Source organism: Colletotrichum lupini, chromosome 8 (genome assembly GCF_023278565.1).
Source record: "Colletotrichum lupini chromosome 8, complete sequence".
Lineage (NCBI taxonomy): Eukaryota > Fungi > Ascomycota > Sordariomycetes > Glomerellales > Glomerellaceae > Colletotrichum > Colletotrichum lupini.
In genome coordinates, this window is record NC_064681.1 from 4,423,040 (window position 1) to 4,444,236 (window position 21,197).

Genomic DNA, 21,197 nt, shown 5'->3' on the forward strand with positions numbered 1-21,197 from the left:
TATCGTTCCTTAGCTAACTAGCTTTTTTAAGCTTATTATAAAGTAATTTTTACTTATTTAATTTAATAATAGCGAGGACTTCTTTTATATAGCTCCTTAGTATTCGTATTAATAACTTATTAGCGTTTCGGTTTATAAATACCTATTTTAATTTTTAATATATTATAAGGTGCTATAAGTATACGTAATTATAAGGGTATATAACGTTACCCTTATTATTTACGTCGTTAACTAAGTTAAAGCGTTTAGTAAAAGTAAAATAAGCCCCTCTTTAATTTAAAAGTCCTTTAATATATACGTCCTAAGTTACTAAGCTAAATATATACGTAATTTCCTTAAGGGTTCTCGTATATATTTTAAAGGCTATTAATTTATTAAAGGTTTTATATATACGTTAGTTTTATATAAAGTTAAGTCTAGACTTAATTATAATTAAGAAGTTAAGTACGATAATGTTTTTACTAATTTCTAAAATATTATATATTTTAGTTTAGAAATAAATAAACTACTACTTTTTATATTAGCGTTAAAAGTTAATTCCGGTCCTTATTTTATTAAGGGCTTATTAATATTCTTTTCGAATTATATTTCTTATTATTAGTTCGGGGGGTATAAATTCCTATTTTAAATATTTAATAATTTATTATATACTAAACTTAGCGCCGTTTTTAATAGCTTTTTAAAATACGTATTTATATAGTATAGTATTAACTAATTTTATTAATTGCTAAATAAAGACTTTAATATACGTATTAATAATATTACGTTTATAAGCTATAAGTTATTTATATTTAGTATTAAGCTCTTATTATTTTTAAATACTCTTAAGTATATAGATCCTTTTTATAAATATAATATAAAAATAGATTTATTTATATAAAGTAAATAATATAACTAGCTTTATAAAAGAAAAACCGGCTTAGTTTTATAAGTTATTTATATTTAAAAAAATTAAAAAGTTTATATTAAAAGTTATATTTAAAAGCTATTAATAAAGGATTTTTTAATTTCTTTAGTTATTTTCGAACGCTTTATAATAGGCTTAATAAACTCGTAATTCTTTTTTATTATAAGTCGTAACTAATCGTCCGAATTTAAAAAGTAAAAAAAGTATTATAAAAGGGTTAAAAAATACGTTAGAATTTAAAGTATTTAGGTCGACGTATTTTTAAACCCTAACGCCCTTATTTATAATACGAAATACGTTAAACTATTTAATTTAACTATTATAATTAGTTAGTTTAGCTTAGGCTAAAGTAGGTATAAATAAGTTAGTTATTTTAAAAAAATTATAAAAATCGTATTAATAAATACGTTATTATAATATAAAGTCTTAATTAAGAGCTAAGTTTATAATTATTACGAGTTATAATATATAATAATAAGTATACGGAGTATAATAAAAATAGCTTAATTATTAAAATAGAAATAAATAAAAAGAAAAGGTTTATATATACGATATTTAAGATAGATACGTAATTTAGTACGTAACGGGCACTTCGTAAGGTGCGATTACTATCCCTATTACGTGACAACTTCTAATAAGCTAATCACAGCTTATAAACATTTGCTGAAGGAATTACACCCTGAACAGAACCATACCGTAAAAGTCTTTAACGAGGTCAGAGTTATCGTCGGATTAAGAAGGATTCCCGCGTTTACCGCCTGATTTTGCTGTGGTGGTGACGATGGCGGGATCTGCCAAGGGGCAAAAGTCGTGATAATCGCTTACGAATAGCTTCCAAGGAGTTCCAAGGCGGGGAGCAAACATGATAGCGATGTGGGTTTCAGGAGCTTCCTTCGTCGTCACGATCGACGAGAATGAGCAAACAAGACCGTTATCAAGAATCGGCAGAGTCAACTCGACCGCCGCGCCGGACTTTGCCGCTTCGTTTAAAAGGGGCCCTCACAGATGCATGTATGAAAGTGCATGTCATCGTACCAACGGGCTCCGAGTGCCCGGTTTCTTTAACGAATTTAGATTCTCTTATTGTACAAACTTTCCTCTGCGAAGCCATACACTGACTTCCCTCATCAGAGCGTCTCAATTGAATCCAGAGATCTAGCTTTCCGCAATGCAACCGAATGGTCTTGACCGTCTGGCTGGCCTCGTCCGCCCTGTCGAGAAATCCGCGTATGCTCATCTGGAAGATGAAGAGTTGGAACAGAGTCGGGAACCGAGTCCGCGTCATCGATTCTGGTCACCCAGCGTATCTCAGGTGCTTCTTTTCTTGATCTCCGTGGCTCTTCTCTCCGCTACCGGTGTTCATCACTTCCGCCAGAGCAAACACTCCCACAACCAACGAACAAGTACGAAATATTTCAGCAAAGTCAAGAATGCGGTGCTGATATGCAAGTTCCAGATGTGGGTAATCTCGAAGAGATCAGAGGTCCGACGATGTTCAAGGAGGCCGATACCTCAGGTCCGTCTCCGGAGCTAGATGCTGCTTAGGACAAGCTCATCGACGAGCGTAAGTGGCCGCTTTCCTTTCTCACTACGGCAAGACTGACTCAACCTTTTAGGTCATTTCATGCTCATTCCCGACGAGGACTTTCCCAAATCCGAATTTAGAACTAGAGAGCCCCTCCGGGCTTCGACCTCTGCTCAAAACGGTACTCTGGCCGTGTTTGAGTACGTTCACGCCTTGCACTGCGTGGTAAGTATTCTGAAATCCATCCCTCTCAAGCGCTCGGTGAACATGACTGACGGGAGCTCAAGCACCTCATGTGGAAGCAAACCTATCCCGAGTACTACAAAGAAGACCACATGAAGATGAAGAACGACCCAAAGTGGCAGCACGCACACATTAGTATGTCGAAATTCCCACTTCTGTGATAAGAGATACGTAGCTAACAAAGTCTGATAGATCACTGCGCGGACTTCCTGAAGCAGTACATTCTCTGCAACGCCAACCTCGCGTTCAACACGTACTCCTTCAACGAGACCCGGGGCGGCGCCGACGTGGACATCGTGTCATCGCACACGTGCATCAACTTGGATGCCGCGGACGACTACGCGAACCGGCACTACGTCAAGAGGTCTGAGCTGGCCATCGCTACCGGCAAAGAGATCACTGCCGATGTATTTTGAGGTGTCGGCCGGAGAGGTCGATTGAGAAAGCCTTCATGAGAATCTTTCCTTACAAGACTGCTCAAGCTTTACTAGAAGCAAATTCAAGCAGATTTAGGGACAGGGCAAACAAGCTCTGTTGTACGGATGGGGACAAATCACTTTGTGTACACAGATAGAAGCAAGAATCTCGAGAGAAATGCCAGATGACTTGTCAGGGTATCTATGCCTGCTTTTGCCGTTCCGCGACCCGTTTTCGGAACTTTCCTCAGCAAACCATGTGTGACCTCACCACCGAATTCCCAAAACGCCGGCCGGGCTGGACATACATAACCAGCACATCTTTGTAAACATACACGGAACGCAGAGGGTGACTACCACTGGCGGCGTCCGCCACGGCCTCGGCCGAATCCGCCGCGGTTGCCGCCTCCCATGCCCTGCTGGTCGTAGCCTCCGTACTGTCCTTGGTTTCCGCCAAAGCCCTGGTTGAAGTTCTGTCCCTGCCCGCCTTGACCAGCGTTGCCAGCCTGGCCCTGCATGCCATTGAACATGGCCGACATTTGCGAGGGGTCCATCTGGCTGGGATCCATGCCCTGACCCATCATCTGCTGCATCATGGCCTGCATCTCGGGCGGCATACCGTCCATGCCACCCATTCCGGGCATGCCTCCAGCCTGCGCGTTGGCGCCAGGCGCGGCGCCTCCGCCGGGCATGTTCATTCCGCCCATCATCATCATGCCAAAGTCCTCCATCATCTTCTTCTGGCCGGCGGCAATGGCGTCGCCGCTGAACTCTCCACGAACGGCTTCCTGCTTGGCAGCGTAGAGTGCCCACGTGAACTCGTCGAAGCCGTAATTGAAGTAGTCGCTGATATCGGTACCGGGTTTGCGCCAGGGCTTCTCGTTCTCGGTCAAGTCTGCAGACAATGTTAGCGACACGACACCGCAGCAGGTGCGAGTGGCCGTTCTTACCCTCGTCAATATTGACCGCGGTGATGGGCTTCCCGACGGGAGGGTAATCGGGATTCGCGTTGACGTCAATCGTAGATTTGGAAGCCGCGGCAGCAGCCTTGTCGGCGCTGGGGACACCGAGAGGGAGGTCGGAGGGTGAGGCTCTCACGGAATCCTCCTCCTTGACTGGGGCTGCTTTGATAGCCATGTCGTTGGAGGCTGACCTTTGTGGGATGTTTCTGATGTCGCTGTAGCGGGATTGTCTGTTGTTTATGTGAGCAAAGGCACAGAAAAGCTTCATGTCTTTGTAGGTGGACAGAAGTTGGGACGTACGTCGGGGGTGCAGCCTTTGTGCCATCTTTGCGCTCGGTGATGATGTCGATATCCTGGAGAAAGCGCCAGAACAGTCAGTCGCCAATTCACAAGTACAAAACGAATGTGCAAGGTAGGGAGGGTATATACAGAATCATCCTCGTCTTCATCCATGGCGCCGCCCTCGTCTTCCTCTTCGCCCTCCTCGAGCTCTTCTGATTTGCTCTCTGGTGCCTCTACTTTTGGCGACGCCTCCTGTGGAGGAGCAGCAGCATTTTCGGCTGTTGTTGTGTTTGTAGTGGGCTGCTCGGTGGACGCCTCATCCGCGTAGAAATCGTCGTCTTCATCGATGTCCATTTTAGCTGTGTTTACGTCTTACGATGTTGTCGGCAATGTCTCAAGAAGGGAGAGGGAGTGGCGGTGGTACGGGTAGAGGTGGGAATGGAGATGCAGGTGTTGGTGATGCAGCTTTTGCGGGTTGCTTTGCATTCAGTGGTTTGGCGCCTGGAGCTCTAAGCTCTGGCGCGCCGAGGGGACCACCACCGAGAGGGCCACGGCGGCCACCACACAGCAAGGGCCGCCCAGGCCGCCACCAGCAGCAAACGCCACAGCACGCGCCACCGACAGTGCCACACCGGAATGCTTTGGTAAACCACCAGCCACAAACAATGGACCTCGACGAGCCACAGTTGGATCCGGCAGTCGGTAAAAAACGACGCCGATTAGCCAATGAAAGACCGTCGCATTCTACCACCAAAGCGGACGAGGCAACGCTCGCTGTTGGAGCTATCGAAGCTGCCCATGGCCCGAGCGCCAAAACAGCAGCCAATTCTTCCCCGTCGAATATCGCGAAGCAGAAACCAGCAGCAACAAATAATTCAACCAGAGAAGGCCATCACCAACTGCTACCTTTTTCACCCAACTCTCCGAATTCGAGGACCGACGCGCCCGCGGCTCGCAAGGACACACTTGGACAACCCAATATCGGCGCACTTGAACAAAAATTCAAGATGTTTGGACGATCGGCTGGTGGCTTGAGCATCAACACTGGTGCCGCCAATGCAGGGTGAGTTGAAAGAGTCTTGCTATGTTTTGCTCATTGTAGACCCGTGGAAGCTAATAAAGATGCGAATTCTTCTAGCACCACCAGTAATGCCACAACTTCCGCACCCAGCGGTGGCGGAGGACTCTTTGGAGCCTCGACGACGGCGACGACGACACAGCCTGCTACGGGCGGTCTTTTCGGCGGCACTTCGACGGCAGGAGGAGGACTCTTTGGCAACAAGCCTTCAACACCACAACAACCAGCCACCGGTGGCCTTTTTGGAGCGGCGCCAGCACAGCAACCTCAGCAGCAGCAAAGTAGCGGCGGTCTCTTTGGAGGCGCCCAAACCCAGCAGCCTGCACAGCAGACTGGAGGAGGATTGTTTGGAGGGGCTGCGACACAGCAACAACAGCCTCAGCAGCAGCAGAGTGGAGGGCTTTTTGGTGCAACTCCCGCGAAGCCGGCGACGGGCGGTCTCTTTGGTGCGAGCACAGCGCAGCCCCAGCAGCAGCAACAGTCAACAGGAGGAGGCCTCTTTGGCGGCGGCAATAATGCACAGCAAACCCAGCAGAACCAAGGCACGGGTGGTGGTCTCTTCGGACAGAGCCAGGCTCAGAACCAGCCTAAGCCCGGCAGTCTGTTGTAAGTGACATCCCGTAGAAGGCGTCTGACCAGTGACTAACAAGACATACAGCGGCCAAACTCAGCCCGCAGGTAGCTCTGCTCCCGGCTTAACTATGGGTCAGTCGACGACGCAGCAAAGCGTTCCGGGCGTGCGAGTAGACATGTCAAATATCAAGGGCACGACGCGATTCAACGACCTCGAACAATCGATCCAGTCCGAAATGGAGAACTGCGACCTCATGATCCAGCGCTTCATGGCGCACGCATCCGAAATTCGAGGCTTCATGGCCGCACACGGCGGTGACCTCGCACAACTTACCAACGACGTCAACTGGCTCCAGCGCAAGTACGAGGGAGTCAAGACAACGCTGGACGAGGATATCGTCACTCTGGGACACCTCAAGGACTTGGTCAAGTCAGACGCGGACATTGCCAAGATGGCGTTCGCGGGCGCTGATCAGCTCAAGCTTCCTGCACACTACCACCAGACCTGGCTCACCCGCGGCGGATCGGGTGGCAATACGACCAACGGCAACCAAGACCGCAACCTCGAGGACGTTCTCACCCTCTTCTCCAACGAGGCCGACCGGCTGAAGGAACTCAGCCAGTTCCAGGTCCAGAAGATTAAGGAGATGGAGCAGCACATGCCTGGCGTCGAGCACGGCCTCTACGAGCGCGTGCGATCGCTGCGGGACCAGACCCAGGTGCCGGCCTTTAACATGGTTCTCGACCTGTTGGAGACGATCAAGATGATGGGTGACAAGATTTACGAGGCCGCGGGTAGCATTGTGGACGTACGGGAGAAGCTCACTCAGCTCCAGCGCCAATACCCCACCAAATGAGAGAGCAGAATCAAGATGGAAGTGTCTTGTGGATACATAGTATGCAAGGGAAGGCCACGGTCCAGGGAAGCAAACGGCGTTCAGGTTGGGGAAAAGAATTATATACCGGCAGCATTGGCGAAATGAAGCATTGAAAGCCATTGGGCAGATGTGGCCGCGGTTGAGGGTCGTAAGGTTGTAATGCTTGGACATTGAGATCCCAGAATGTGATGGATATGGTCTGCATCAACTTTGATGGGAAGCAAGCGCGGTGAGAGACGGTTTGATAGTCCAGACGCATAGGCTGATTCAATATCAAGGCTCGACCAAGAGGATGAATCACCGTCGTCCCGATCGGTGCCTCTAAGCGATTCGTTCTCATGGTCCGTACATCACAGGAATACACGAGACGAATACGCAACAGTTCAGTACCCTTACATTCAGGTCCAGCGCTTCGTTCGTCAACCAAGCCAACTCGATCCCCATGGTCGAGCGGTATAACGCCCTGGTCCGTTAGTAAAGAACTTGGTGATGAAATCCCGAGAAGTCTTCTCAGATGGAGGGTTTCGTAGGGTGCCCAGTTCGATTCACGAACTGGGCACTTGAGCTTTTGTCTTTTTGTCTCTGTTTACATAATTATTGTAAACACCTTTAGGTACTTCAATGTACGATACTGCGAATTGCAAAAAATTGTCTGTATTTTATAGTCTGAACCTTGATATAAGGTATTTAATTGATTGGGTATCAGGGAGCTGTAATCCGCTCAGCAAAGCCGTTCATCCGCCCAAAACGCCCGGTGATGCCTCTCGTGTCTCGTCCGTTGGTGACAACTGGTCTGAGGCAGTAGCAAAAAGGCCTCTAAGCAAATACCTCCACTTTTGCCATGTTCGCCGTCTTCGTCGTCGCCTCAGTCTTGGCCGTAGGCGTACACTCTCAGTAGGTAGCCAAAATCAGTACGAGCCCTCCCGACCACCATGCTCATCATCCCCGCCGCCATCATCCTCGCCAAACTCGCCGTCGTCAAAGTAATTCTCCGCGTCGTAATCACCCGCATCAGAGTCATCATACTCGACATCCTGCTCCTCCTCCCCGCCCTCCTCCCACTCCTCCTCCCCACCCTCTCCCTCAGCCTCGCCCATCCTCTCCAGCGCCTCCAACTTCTTCTTCGCTCCATCCGGCCCGATCTCTCCGTCGTCATCCCCCTCCGCATTCACATGAAACATCTCTTCAGCCGTAGGCAGCGCCGTAATCCGACTCAACCGCAACCTCTTCGCCTCCCCACCCCTCCTCTTCTCCCCCGGCGCGACGTCGTCACCGTCAAGCGTCTCATGCAGCTCCAGCGGGAAAAACTCTTTACAAAACGGCCGTCCGCCGAAGTCGGGGAGTGCGCGCTCGGGACGGGTGAATTTCTGCGAGTAGGTCGGCACGGCGTTAAACGGGTCCGCCGTGGCGCGGGTGCGCACGCCGTATTTAGCGTTGACTTGTTCTTGGCCGTAGAGCTTGCGGGTGTTCGTCGGGTCCATGCCCCAGGTGCGCTTGCGGGTGTAGAGGGGTCCGTCTTGGAATTGGCGGCGGAAGAGGAGAAAGGCGTTTACGTTTGCTTGTTCGTGGTCTGTGACGGGTTTCGCTGTGGGGATCGCGTAGGCCTGGTGTTTCAACAGTTAGTGACTTACAGCATGGGATTGAAAGATCTATCATTGGATTCGTGTACGTACGGGGAAGAGCTCTGAGGGTCGTGTGTCGGGTGCGTGTTCGCCGTTGTCCCACGATAGCTGGGGGCCCTGGCGACCCCCGCGCCCGCCGCGGCCACCACCTCTACCACCGCGCGACATTGTAACCTGTCTATGTTATATCAGAAGACTCTGTTTCGTAATTGAGCTGGCGATTGAAGCTGTGAAGGCGGTTGTTGGATCGGGAATGCGATAGGCAAAGTATGCGTCAGAGCGAGGGTGCGTGGTGTTTGGTGATAGTTGGAGTCAGCCTCTCTTTTTTGTCTCTGAGAAAAAAACCCCAAGCTGCAGTTCGGTTTGGGACGGCGGCGCTGCAGTGCATCGGCAGCCTTGGATTTTTTTTTTAGCGGGGTCCATCCCGCACCTGAGGTGAGGTGCACTGCACCGTGGTGGGTGACGCGCTGTGCCCCGCTTGCCGGCGCTTTCAGGCACCGGCGTCGCCCCGGCGCCGTCCAGAACTCGGCTCCGTTCCTAAGGTACTTCCCTCAGGTACCTCTTGAGGCTCAATGTTCCCGACCGTACTTCGGCGTAGGCATACGATCATCCATAACTTGTGACAAGATTAAGATTTACACCCATTGAATAATTGTTAGACCATCAGATTTGTCACTCATGGCTTCCTAACAGGCACCTAAGGTAAGACCCCACCCCACACGACGGATCACCCCCTACGACAGATCACCAAATTCGGCCAGATTCAGCCAAAACCGCTATTCTATATATATATATGAATAATTAAAAAATAAATATTTTAAAAAATACACAAGCTATAAAAAAATATAATTAGTATAGAAAGATATTTAGAAAAAATCATTTTATATTATATTATGTAATAATATTAGATTTAAAATATGCTTTGAAATGTTAGTGTTTATTAGTAATCTCCATATAAACACTAACATTATACTTTATTATATAACTCTTTTATTTATTAGAAAAAATAAAATTTTAAAATTGATTATTTTTAATAGATTTAAATTGAACTTATATAAATAGTTTTTTATTAGTAATATAAGTATTATTATATAGAAATATTAAGTTATATTATAATAAGTAGTATTTATAAAAACTTAAATTTCCTAAGCTTATATAATCAGTATAATGCTAAAAATAGTATATTTAAGCTAAGAAGAATATTTGGAAAATTATAGTATTTTAAAATACTTAGCTTTATTTATTTTTCATAAAGTTAGAAATCGTATTTTTATATAGTAAAAAATGTTATATTTCATTTAATGATATCTTAATAATCATAATAGATTATAATTTATAAAAATTATTTTAGTAAGAAAACTATATATTATATATCTAAAAGTATTTTGTATATATTTTTAATATCATAAACTGAAGTAGGTAGAATTAGTGGTTTTTGACTGAATTGTACCGAATTGGGTGATCTGTCGTAGGGGGTGATCCGTCGTGTGGGGTGGGGTCTTACGAGGCTCTTACACGCACGCAGGTCCACGCAACTCCCAGCAGCCTGTCACTCGTGCTTATCTTATCTTAGCGTCCGGGGACCCTTAGACCGAGCTTCCTTCCCTCTCTTTCCCCCGCCATCTCCAACGCTCACAGTCCGTTCATCATCGACAGCTTCCCGAGCTTCACAACTCTGTCGCAAACACCACCACAGCTCTGCCACCACACAATATTGACGACAAACACAATCACGACCACCTACTGATGACAGAACGCATCGTCCCCAACATGTCCGCCAATTCCATCCCCATATCCGGCCTCGCCGAGCTCGAAAAGCATCTCGACGACCTCGTCGCCTCCCCAGACACACCCCTCGAACCAAAGCTACTCGACGATGTAGAGCTTCAACTCAACGGTCAGCCCCCATCCTCTCCATTCTCCTCCCTACTCTCTGTCTCGTATCCGCTCTTGAAATCGAAGACTAACAAAACCAACAGAAACAAACACACCCCCCCTCCTCCCACGCCTCCTCCCCCCTCTAACAACAATCCTCAAAACAACCCCCCACGACCCAAAACAGATCGTCTCCCTCACAATAAAGCTCCTCGCCCCCGTCCCCTTCACCAAGACCCTCCAACTGGCAGACGAATCCTCCCTCCTCGCAGCCCTCCGCTCCCCCTCCCCGCACGCGAACCTCCTCGCCCTCGCCATCCTCTCCAAAGCATCCGCCTCTCCCTCCGACGCAGCAATCCTCTCCCTCATGCCCCGCGTCGTCGAAGAGCTCCTCCGCCGCTGGTTGTCTGCGCCCCAAGTCGAGGTTGGCGAGCGCGCGGGACGCGTGTTGGGCGATTTGCTCGACGTAGACTGCGAGCTCCCGCCGCCGAGTCATCTCCCCAGTTCCTCTGCGAGTGAAATCGTGAAGAGGAGAGCGCCGGGCCAAGGACGAATGTGGCGCCGCATCTTCCACGATAAAGAACTCTTCGGTCTCGTCCTCTCCCTCGCAAAGGGCGTCGACCCGTGCCCCACACAAGAAGGCGAGCAAGTCACGCTCACAGAGCGCCAACTCTCCCTAGCACAAGGCCGCATCCTCCGCATCCTCCCCCGCCTAGCGGCCCTCAACATCGTCGAAGTAGGCGTGTCACAGTTCCCGGACCTGACTGGCTCGCCTGAGACGGGTCTCCTGCAGCTCGCGACGCTGCATATGGTGGATAAGAGCGATACGCTGATGCACCTGAACCTCATTGACTTTTTCGAGACGTTGCTGAGCGTCATGCGCGTGGTGGAGCACTCGCATCGGACGATGGGTATTTTGAAGGATCTGGTGAGGGCGACGAAAGATGACAATCTGTTGAAGAACGCTCTTCGTAGTCTGCCGGATCGGACTGTGCCGGAGGAATCCGAGGCACTGAGGACATTCATCAGGGACGTTCTAGCTTGAGGCACGTGTCGCACACCTAGACACTTGAGTAAGAAGCGAAATAGGCGTTTAGGGATCATGAAAAAAAGGGGCATAATGACAAGCAAGCACGGAATAAAACAGCTTCTGTTAATAATAGTTCGACTTTGGTCGATCACAGGCCCACCAGGATATGGGGGGACGGTGAGTAGAATATCTCAAATATGGACACGGAACTGCGAACAAACACCCCCTCGACGATCCGAGCCGGGTCGAGTAATTTTACACTGAAAAATGATCCTCTCCTACAGTCTATCCATTACGCCATCACCATGTGCGTGCTCTCTGCCGTAATTTTTGTGTTTCCTTCCAAACAAAAGTTCCACAAACATCTAGCGCCTCATTCTCGCCGAGGCGTCACCCTCGGGCCCGTCGACGGTGTTTTCCGTGGCGCTGCTGATGATGCTGTCCCTTCGATCCACTTCCACCTTGGCCATCCCCTCAATACCGAGACCGACCTCGCCCACGCGTCTCAACACGAGCAAGAGCGCCGTCCTGAGGTCCGATGTGAGATCCTTGCCGAGAAGCTCCACGGCCATGACGTAGAACTCCTTAATGTGCTTCTGGAAGGCGTCCACAGGGAATGCCGCATAACCCTCAAGAACGTCGACCACCACGGGTCGCCAAGCGACAATGTTGCGGTGCTGGCTATCCTCCTCGAGACCGACAAAGTCCTTGATGATGCTCTTGCACAGCGGCACCAGCGCCTGCTCAATGGCATCGCGCGCCGCCGTGCGTTCGTGGCTGTCGTCTGCGTACATGCGGAAGAGAATGGCGACGTACGTAGCGGCCGCTCCGCTCTCCTGCTTGAGCAGGTTGGGCGCTTGCTTCATGAACCCCTCGCGCCAGAGTCGCATGCGCAGCTCCTTGTCCGCGTTGAACTTTCTCGCAAAGAGGTACGACCTCTTAAGCAGTGCCATCAGGCGAAGGAGCTCCGATGTCGGGATCTGGTTGTACACGGTGTCGTTGCTGAAGAGCTCGTTCACCGTCTCAATCATGAGCAGCTGTAGCACGCATCTGGAGATGATTCTGTTGAAGTAGCGACGACGGGCCGCTGTGACCACGACTGGCTGCTGCTGCAGGTTTGACGTTGGCTTGAACTCCTCTAGCGGGGGTTGGGATTGGGGTGCGACTGGAGCGGTCGGCGTCTTCAGGTCATCCTCGTTGATGCTTCCGAGGTTGGCATCACTCGAGTTGCTGTCAGAGTTCTCGCCGTTCTTTTCCGCTCCGTTGATCTTGAGGTTGTCCTCCTCCATTGACGCTTCGGTAGGACTCAGAGGGCCCGAGAACTCCAATCCGTTGGGCGGCATATCGATGGATGCTGTCGAGTTGATGGTGGTCGCCGAGAATAGCTGGTGAGCAGTCGTGCGTGCAAACAGCTCGCAGAACGCCCCCACGATCTTGGCCCAGTGCTCTGTTGTGAACTTGGTGACGTTCTTCAGGATAAGCTGCTGCAAACAGTTGCTGCCGATTCTGGAAATAGTGTCGTTTTCTTGGCAGATACAGAGGGCTAGTAGTTCCAAGAAGCGGTCCAGCATATACTCCAATGCGTCAAAGTAGTGCGTGAATAGTGTGATCATGTTCCGGAGTGCCTGAATCATGGTTGTGGAGAGCCAGACAGACAGCTCCTCGTGATTGAGTGCATTATTGAGATCCGGTCGCGACCGCAGCACCATGAAGATGGGGTACAGCTGCTGGCGCCAGAGGATATCCCAAAAGTCTGGTGGGAACTCGCCGCCGTACTTGAGGAGGGCCTCGAAGAAATACTCGAGCGCGTTCGACCGTACCTCGAGGTCTTCGCCCGTCATCAGCACGTCGTGGAAGGCAAACAAAACCGGGAACCAGTATCCCTCCTCTACTGACGTCCGATTTTGTGATCTCTGCAGTGTGTCCGCTGCTGATGCTGTATGTTCTCCAGCGGCGTTTTGTCCCTTTTGAGACAGCGGGCATTCAGGCGTCTTGAGCATACGGGGAATGATTGACTTCAAGCTCTCAAGCGCCTGCAGACTCTTCTTCTGGAACTTCATGTTTTTGGAGAACTCGGTCAAGCACACAATCAAGTCGGTGAAAGCACCTTGTGAGATGACGACACCGAACTTGGTCTTATAGACCTGTGTTACGTTCTCGTATGCAAGGTTCACAATGCTCTCGTTTGTCTCGCGGGCAGCTACCGTGAAGACACCAAACATTGTCCTCCATCCAGAGCGGATGTTGTCACCTCTGGCTTGGATCATTTGGATCAAGCAACGCAATACCATGTCCTTGACAGCAATGTTTTGGGAGTTTGCGAGAACGTGTTCAAAGGGCTTGAGGAAGTCTTTTTGGAACTTGAAACCAGCCAATTCCTCAAGCTCCATAAACCGCATTGACAGCTGTCGAAGCGAGTCCAAGGCAAAGAAGACAATGGTAATGTTGTTGTGGCATCCCACCCGGTTGAAGTGGTCTCCAAACACGTCCCAAATGTTGCTCCATTCGAAACGCACACGCGTCATGTTGTAGTAGGCGATTTCAACAATCTTCTGCAGACTGTAAGTTCGTGGAGAGTCGTTGGAACCAGACACCTTGATCTCATCCCAACTGACTTCTGTCAGGGCCTTTGCGAAGTGGACGATAGCCTCTCCGTTCAGATTGCCCGTGTTGGTAAATATTCTGTCGACTGCCTTGATCACCTCGTCGGATCGACTCTCCAAAGCAATTTCGCTGGAGAAGCCCTGCGGGCCGGTTCCAGACCTTGGGCGGCCTCCTCGCCTCTTGGACTGCGTGGAAGATCTAGAGTCGCTAGTGTTTTCCCGCTGTGGAGGCATGAACCGAGCTTTGGACACATCGGGAACAACGCTCTCGTCCACGCCGCCTGTGATGAGCTGTAGGCGATCAAGTTGACTGATGCACATGAGGACATCCTTCCATGATGACCTCAGAACGTTGCCTTCAGTCTGTCCGAGCTCAAGGATGACCTTAAGGGCCTCGACATTCTTGGTCATCATCTCCTGCGGGTTGTTCAGGTTGGTGGTATTCTTGAGCGCGGAAACAAAGGCCTCCCGGGGCGTTGAGAGGTCGAAAACGCATGCAATTTTTGTTGCAAGCTTCATTCCCTCAAGGCATAGCTTGTTAATCTCAAGATTATGCGTCTTCTGCATCTGGCTGGACAAGGCTGAGAAGTACGACATCCATGTGACATCGAACATGGGGCCGATATGTTGGAAAGAAGTAGCGGGAATGAACCTGACACCAGACCGCTGGGCGTTCCGTCTCTGGTTCTTGTAGAGAGTCTTGAAGAGCTGCTCTGACCGTAACGCAATCTCTTCCGACTGTTGTAGATAGGCTTCTCGTTGCAGGTCTCGGCCCATGTTCGACAGCGCTTGGCCCAGTCCAGCAGCAATTCCAGTCGATGGTGGTGGGACAGTGCCAGCCGCAGCCGCCGCCTCACGTTCACTCTTGAGAACAATCTCGTTGCTCGCAATCTCATCGTAAATGGCCAGCAGGTACTCGTCCGGCAAGTCAGCATTGTCGTTGATGCCGCGGTTGTTCTTGATGAATTCCTCCTTGCTCATGCGTTTGGCGATTTTGCTGCTGTGCAAATCGGTGTTGAGCATGATGACAGAGTAAGCAAGAACATAGGCCGTGTCGGCGTTGGCAAATGCATTCGGGTTGCCCATCACGTAGCGCTCAGCAAACTTCAACATGTAACGATCGATCTTTTGCGCCTCTCCGGGGAGTCGGAAGGACTGGAGGAATGTCCGCAACGCATCGACGAATCTCTTCTTGGTGAAATCCATGGCATCGACAAAAGCATGCATGGTCTCGATGTTCTTAGGGTCGCCTTCTCCCAGGTATTCGCCAATCTGCGCCTTGTCTAGACGCTCTTCGGTAAGCAGGAACTTGGCGACATCTTGCGGGCTGTCGCTCGGAATGAAGCCGTTCTCGATCAGCAGCTTGATGCCCCTCTTGGGTTTGAAGTTGAACTGCTTAATGGCGTTGTTCATGGCCGTCTTCCTCGCCTTGGCCTTCTCCAGCGACGCCGGATCGTCCTCCATGACGGGCGTCGAGGGCGCAGGGGTTTCGAAGCGGGACGGATTGTCGTACATGCTCGGATCAATCGAAGGACGTAGATCTTCGGAAGTTCTCGTTTCGCCATCTGGCCTCACGCCGTTGGTGTCTTGCCGCACAGCGGCGGACCAATCCACCATTGACCTCAGAGAATCCACTAAGGCGTCCAGAGCCACCCGCTTCATGACGTACTCTTTGGGAATCTCATTCTCGGGTTCGGTATGAGGCGTGATTTGTGCGACGGAAAGGGGCGGTGGTAGGATGGCTCTTAGCTGCCATTCGCCTGCTGACGTGCTCTTTGCGCTTCGTTCCTCGTATTGCTGCTCTTGAACGGGCGTTACAGGAACTGACGCTGTTGAAAACTTGGACAAGTCCTCGATAATGGTCTGGAAAATGTTGTCGACACTGCGCTCGCAGTCGTAGTTGAGATACGTCTCCACCAAGGCCTTCGAATCCGCGCAAAACCTGTTCAAGATGTTGACGACGTACACCTTTTGAGAGATGGGAGCTGTCCGCCGTGCCAATAGGGCGAGATAGATTTCGTTGAGGAATACTGCGATTTCCAGCTTGGAGGCATGTTAGCACCATGATAAGGAGCACGGAGAGTATCTGAGCACCAACCTTGAAGGACTCTCTCATATACTTGAGCATCAACCAGAAAATCTCGCAGCAGACATCGAACACGCGGTCGACGGAGCTGGCACCGTTGCGCGTTATGCTGAGACACAAATAGAACTTGACTGCTTGAAGAAAGGTCGTGGGCTCGTTGCTTTTGGAGTTCGTAATGGTACATAGAGGAGAAGTGAAGACGGCAATGTTGTTGTTAAGGAGGGTGTGAATAAGGTGAAGCGAGATGAGCTTCGAGCGCATAGGCTGGCCGCGAAAGTCGTAGAGCTGATCAGGGGGCAGCACTTTGGTGGAAAGGTTGCAAAAGGATCGGAAGACTAAGTAGGCGTCCTTGATGTACACCTCGTCTTCGGCGTCCAGGGCTTCGGGGCTATCCTCAAGGGACGACTCGGGGGTGGACTGCTCGGATACGGATCGGGCTGCTTTCCTTCCTGGCTTGATCTCTGTCACCATAGTCGGGCCGTCGCCCAAGTGTGAATCGTCGAAGCTCTTGCGGTGCTCCAAATCCTTGAGTGTGAGCTTCCCATTGCCATTCTCTTCGCTTTCGGCCGGGGTCTTTTCGGTTTCGGAAATAGGGACCGCTGTAGAATCTTCCTCTTGCTCCCCGTTTGCCTCTTCATCTTTTTCTTCGGCGACGGTGGTGCCATTGATAGAACCGCCCTGCTCAAAGGTGACATTGCTCGAGCTGTGTTTCAACTTTTCGAGGTTCACCCGGGCCTCCTTCATGTGCAATCTTGTCTTTACGCGCTCGAAGACGGTGCCAACCATTTGCGTGAGCGTTCCCTGCGCCATTTGCTGGTTCGCAGTGCTCCTCGACAGGAGGAAAACATTATAGACTTGGCGGACGGCCTTGAGCAGACCGGCACCGTGGACGACAATCTTGTCGTTCAAGACAGCGGCCAAGAGCGACTTGACAATCTGGAGCTGGACCTCGACGCCGGTGGTCTCTCCCTGGAAGCAATCGCAAATGGTATCGATTGCTCGCTCGATGAGGGGGGCTCTGTCGGCGGGAGCATCTTGGTGGCCGTCTGCTGTGGTCGGCAAGCTGAAGTAGGAATATGATATGAGCTTTCCGATGCAATCGAGGGCGCCGGTGACTAGTTGGACATTGCCGGTGCGCGTTGCCAGCTGCAACGGGGCAAAGACTATTTCGGGGTCCGGGAAATTCGGATCGCTCTCCTTGATGGCAGTGAGGGTCTTTTGGAGGGATTCGGTGAGCTGCTTGTTCCTCTGGGCCTCTTTGGAAGCGGCAATGGCCTCCAGAGAGGAGACGAGGAATTTGAGGGAGCTCATGGGGGAGCACTGGAGACACCAAGTGCCATTCGCGAGTCGAGGGACGGTTCGTGATCAGGAGAGGTTTCCGTTTCGAGAGACAGTCGAGACGCCGATCTAGAAGTGTTGCAGTAGCAAAGGCAATGGCAAGGTATGTAGGTAAGCTGGGCCGGGCATCGAGGGGCGCATGCGCATATGCAGGGCGACGTGGAGAGGACGGCAACGCAAGGGGTGGGCCCCAGGTTGATGTCTATTAGTTTGGTGGTGTATCCGGCGTCTTCGGAGACGGCAGCATCGAAGCTCGGGGGTTCTGGCAGAAGAGGATGGTACTACGCAGTAGTGCGGTCGGTAGTAGGTATTGCTGACCGTGGTGGTGATGGCGTTGGTGGAGATGGGTTCCGAGGTTGGTGGTGATGGAGTGGTCGCCCCAGCTTCTCGAGAAATGCAATACGAAGCAACACCGCTATGCTGTACTGTATCCGTAGTCTGTTAGTCCTCGCGAATTGGACAGCACAGGTAAAAGGCCGTAGGATGGAGATGGCAATGACGGTCCAAATTTCTTTGAATGGAGGGACCCCTGGCTCTGTCCCACGCTTAGCTTGGGGAATGGGACCTGGCACTTGGAGCTACCTGAGTTCATGTGCTGGTCTTGACGGCTTGCACTGTGAGCTCTTGGTTTACAGTAGAGCTGCTCGTAGGGTGAGGAAACGCTGGGCTACGTTCGAACACTGTGTAATGTGTGAATGGTGGCACTGTAATCCGAGGTGGCCCTGGTCGATTTAATGTAGCTGCTGCATGGAGCGTTCTTTTTTTTTTTTGTCAGGAGGACTCCAGCAGCAGCAAGAAGTCGGAGCCATCTGGTTTACGTGGCGGACTGAGCAAGGCGTGCGTGCACCAGGGAGCGGCCACCTCTTCATTGTTTAATTGCCTTATGTCAGCAATTGGAGATGTGGCACGGACATCTTAGACCAGGCAGAAGTGGAGCTTGGAAGCTGAGGTAAGCAAAGTGCATCCGTGTTCTTTTGGACTTCTCTTTTTTTTTTTGTCACAAGGAATGGAAGGAAGGTCGACGGAAGATGAGGTGTTATCGTCGCGTCTGTTATCCGAGTCTTATCTGCGGTGTTATCAGCTGTGTCACGTGGGGCTGTGCTTACCTACGGCCAATGACCCAATGAATGGAGCACAATCACCGTAGGCCCGCACTGCTCTCAACATTGTCTGTTCTCATTGGACGCACGGCCTCTCTTGCAGCATGGAAGTATGTACTTCGTACTCCGCCAGGTCCCTTGTTTTCCCGGGCTATTTCCACTCCTCCATCTCAAGTCCGAAAAGTTCCTCAGGCGTCTCGGTCTTAATCAAGGCCGCCCAGCGAGCAGAGCGATCGCGGACCCTGTTGGCCCTAGCCCATTGGCGTTAAGCACCGGCCACAATTATCGGCGAAACTTACAGAGCGCTACCTACGGAGTATTGTCCACTGGACCACTGTTGTCCAGGCCTCGCCCAGTGCCCTTCAGTGAGCCAACGTGCGCCTAACGGCCGTCCCTCCCTGCGGCGTATTTTGTAGGGACGCGCTAGCTCCCGATTCGGCCTAGCGCCCCAAGCTCCATCCAGCGACGGAGCTCAACGCAAAAAACTCCAGCCCCAAGGAAAGATTCCCGTCCGACAATCTCGAGCATCAACCTCGCCGTCCCAGAATAATCCCGCGTCGCCTTTCTTCCTCTCCCTCTTCCCCCCCCTTCTCTTCGTCTCGCGCAATCCCGTCATTCAATTGCCCCGTAGGCTTAAATTGTTCGACGTCGACGGTCCTTTCTTCCTCTGAAAAAGGATCATCATCTTAAATCGTCGCCTCCCCCCCCGAGCCCGGTCCGCCGTCCAACCATCGCCAAATTTCTCCCTGCTTTCGCGCCGCCCGCGAGAGCTATTTATTCACCATGATCTCTTCAGTCCTGAGACGGACTGTTCGTCAGAACACCCTCCTCCGCACCAACCTCTCTTCCCAGATCCTGAGATGTTACGCCTCCTACCCCCCGCACACCGTCATCAAGATGCCCGCTCTGTCGCCCACCATGACGGCGGGAAATATCGGATCTTGGCAGAAGAAGGCCGGTGACAGCATCGCCCCTGGTGATGTCTTGGTCGAGATCGAGACCGACAAGGCCCAGATGGACTTTGAGTTCCAGGAGGAGGGTGTTATCGCCAAGCTTCTGAAGGAGTCCGGCGAGAAGGACATCCCCGTCGGTAACGTACGTCCACCCCGATACCCAGTTCCAAATTCCCCTCGTCGAGTCCGGTCGGGCGCATATCGCCATTATGCTCATCAACATCATCAACACCCTCATGATGTACGCGCAAACTGACACTCCCCTCACAGCCCATCGCCGTCCTCGTCGAGGAGGGCACCGATGTCAGCGCTTTCGAGGGCTTCTCCGCCGCCGACGCTGGTGGTGAGTCCAAGCCCGCCCCCAAGGAGCAGCCCAAGAAGGAGTCCGAGTCCAAGCCTGCCCCTACCCCCGAGCCCGAGAACTCCTCCGACGACTTCAACAAGCCCGCCGGCAAGCTCGAGAACGCTCTCGAGCGTGAGCCCAACGCCTCCTTCACCGCTGTCCGCCTCGCCAAGGAGAAGGGCATCAACATCCGCGACGTCAAGGGATCCGGCAAGGGCGGTAAGATTACCGAGGAGGATGTCAAGAAGGCTGTCTCTTCCCCGGTTGTCGCTGCTCCCGGCGCTTCCTACGAGGACGTCCCCATCAGCGGCATGCGCAAGACCATTGCCTCCCGCCTCGTCGAGTCTACCCAGACCAACCCCCACTTCTTCGTCTCCTCCAGCATCTCCGTCAGCAAGCTCCTCAAGCTTCGCCAGGCCCTTAACGCCTCCTCTGACGGCAAGTACAAGCTGTCGGTCAACGACTTCCTCATCAAGGCCATCGGTGTCGCTTCCAAGAAGGTTCCCCAGGCCAACTCCAGCTGGCTCGGCGATGTCATCCGCCAGCACAACACTGTCGACGTTTCTGTCGCCGTTTCCACCCCCACTGGCCTCATCACTCCCATCGTCACCGGTGTCGAGGCCCGCGGTCTCGAGGGTATCTCCTCCGAGGTCAAGAAGCTCGCCAAGCTCGCCCGCGACGGCAAGCTCAAGCCTGAGCAGTACCAGGGCGGCTCCATCTCCATCTCCAACATGGGCATGAACGACGCCGTCGACAGCTTCACTGCCATCATCAACCCCCCTCAGTCCACCATCCTCGCCATCGGCACCACCAAGAAGGTCGCTGTCCCCGCTCTGTCCGAGGACGGCACCACCGGCGTCGAGTTTGATGACCAGATCACCATCACCGGCAGCTTCGACCACAAGGTTGTTGACGGTGCCGTTGGTGCCGAGTTCCTCAAGGAGCTCAAGAAGGTCCTCGAGAACCCCCTCGAGCTCCTTTTGTAAGCAAAATCTGCTGTCGTTGTTGTTGACGTTGCGTTGCGCGTGCGGAGGCAAAAAAGAGGCATGATGTGAAAGTTTCGAAGAGGCGTATCCGGCGTGAGAGAATTATAGACAATCCAGGCCGATGGATATGACCTGTGGCTTTTTGCCAAAGGGAGGAAGCGGAGGGCAGTGAAAGATGGGCCGAAAGCATACACCATCTGCTCGGCGGCGAACGAGGAACGAACCCCCCCCTACCACAACCTACTTCCCGTGTACAATGATCTCCTGAACTAATGCTGCATCTCGGGTGCGGAAGAGGTTTCTGTCTTGTACATTTGGTCTCCTATTCCCATTTTACCTAGAAATCCAAGCAGTTACCGTTGAAAAGCTCAACCGTCCCCGCCATCTTCCGCCTTTT

The 21,197-nt window shown here is 51.5% G+C and overlaps 7 protein-coding genes across 7 annotated transcripts; 4 read left to right on the plus strand and 3 right to left on the minus strand.

The window, feature by feature from the left end:
- Positions 1-2,075: 2,075 nt before the first annotated feature.
- On the plus strand, positions 2,076-3,091 carry CLUP02_15791 (uncharacterized protein; the record flags this gene model as incomplete). The annotated part of the gene is made up of 5 exons (XM_049294715.1): positions 2,076-2,390; positions 2,453-2,471; positions 2,524-2,657; positions 2,720-2,810; positions 2,868-3,091. The coding sequence occupies 5 exons, from the start codon at positions 2,076-2,078 to the stop codon at positions 3,089-3,091; spliced, it is 783 nt and encodes a 260-aa protein (XP_049151862.1).
- A 353-nt stretch (positions 3,092-3,444) lies between these two features.
- On the minus strand, positions 3,445-4,689 carry CLUP02_15792 (Fip1 domain-containing protein; the record flags this gene model as incomplete). Its single annotated transcript, XM_049294716.1, has 4 exons — positions 3,445-3,986; positions 4,042-4,283; positions 4,354-4,406; positions 4,483-4,689. The coding sequence occupies 4 exons, from the start codon at positions 4,687-4,689 to the stop codon at positions 3,445-3,447; spliced, it is 1,044 nt and encodes a 347-aa protein (XP_049151863.1).
- A 35-nt stretch (positions 4,690-4,724) lies between these two features.
- Positions 4,725-6,843, plus strand: CLUP02_15793 (nucleoporin NUP49/NSP49; the record flags this gene model as incomplete). The annotated part of the gene is made up of 3 exons (XM_049294717.1): positions 4,725-5,398; positions 5,474-6,019; positions 6,072-6,843. The coding sequence occupies 3 exons, from the start codon at positions 4,725-4,727 to the stop codon at positions 6,841-6,843; spliced, it is 1,992 nt and encodes a 663-aa protein (XP_049151864.1).
- A 929-nt stretch (positions 6,844-7,772) lies between these two features.
- On the minus strand, positions 7,773-8,654 carry CLUP02_15794 (uncharacterized protein; the record flags this gene model as incomplete). Its single annotated transcript, XM_049294718.1, has 2 exons — positions 7,773-8,468; positions 8,538-8,654. 2 exons carry the CDS (start codon positions 8,652-8,654, stop codon positions 7,773-7,775), a joined length of 813 nt encoding a protein of 270 aa, XP_049151865.1.
- A 1,578-nt stretch (positions 8,655-10,232) lies between these two features.
- CLUP02_15795 (uncharacterized protein) lies at positions 10,233-11,406 on the plus strand (the record flags this gene model as incomplete). Its single annotated transcript, XM_049294719.1, has 2 exons — positions 10,233-10,383; positions 10,466-11,406. 2 exons carry the CDS (start codon positions 10,233-10,235, stop codon positions 11,404-11,406), a joined length of 1,092 nt encoding a protein of 363 aa, XP_049151866.1.
- A 350-nt stretch (positions 11,407-11,756) lies between these two features.
- On the minus strand, positions 11,757-17,391 carry CLUP02_15796 (Sec7 domain-containing protein; the record flags this gene model as incomplete). The annotated part of the gene is made up of 2 exons (XM_049294720.1): positions 11,757-16,037; positions 16,093-17,391. The coding sequence occupies 2 exons, from the start codon at positions 17,389-17,391 to the stop codon at positions 11,757-11,759; spliced, it is 5,580 nt and encodes a 1,859-aa protein (XP_049151867.1).
- Positions 17,392-19,301: 1,910 nt separating this feature from the next.
- Positions 19,302-20,800, plus strand: CLUP02_15797 (dihydrolipoyllysine-residue acetyltransferase component- pyruvate dehydrogenase complex; the record flags this gene model as incomplete). The annotated part of the gene is made up of 2 exons (XM_049294721.1): positions 19,302-19,613; positions 19,742-20,800. 2 exons carry the CDS (start codon positions 19,302-19,304, stop codon positions 20,798-20,800), a joined length of 1,371 nt encoding a protein of 456 aa, XP_049151868.1.
- Between the last annotated feature and the right edge of the window lie 397 nt (positions 20,801-21,197).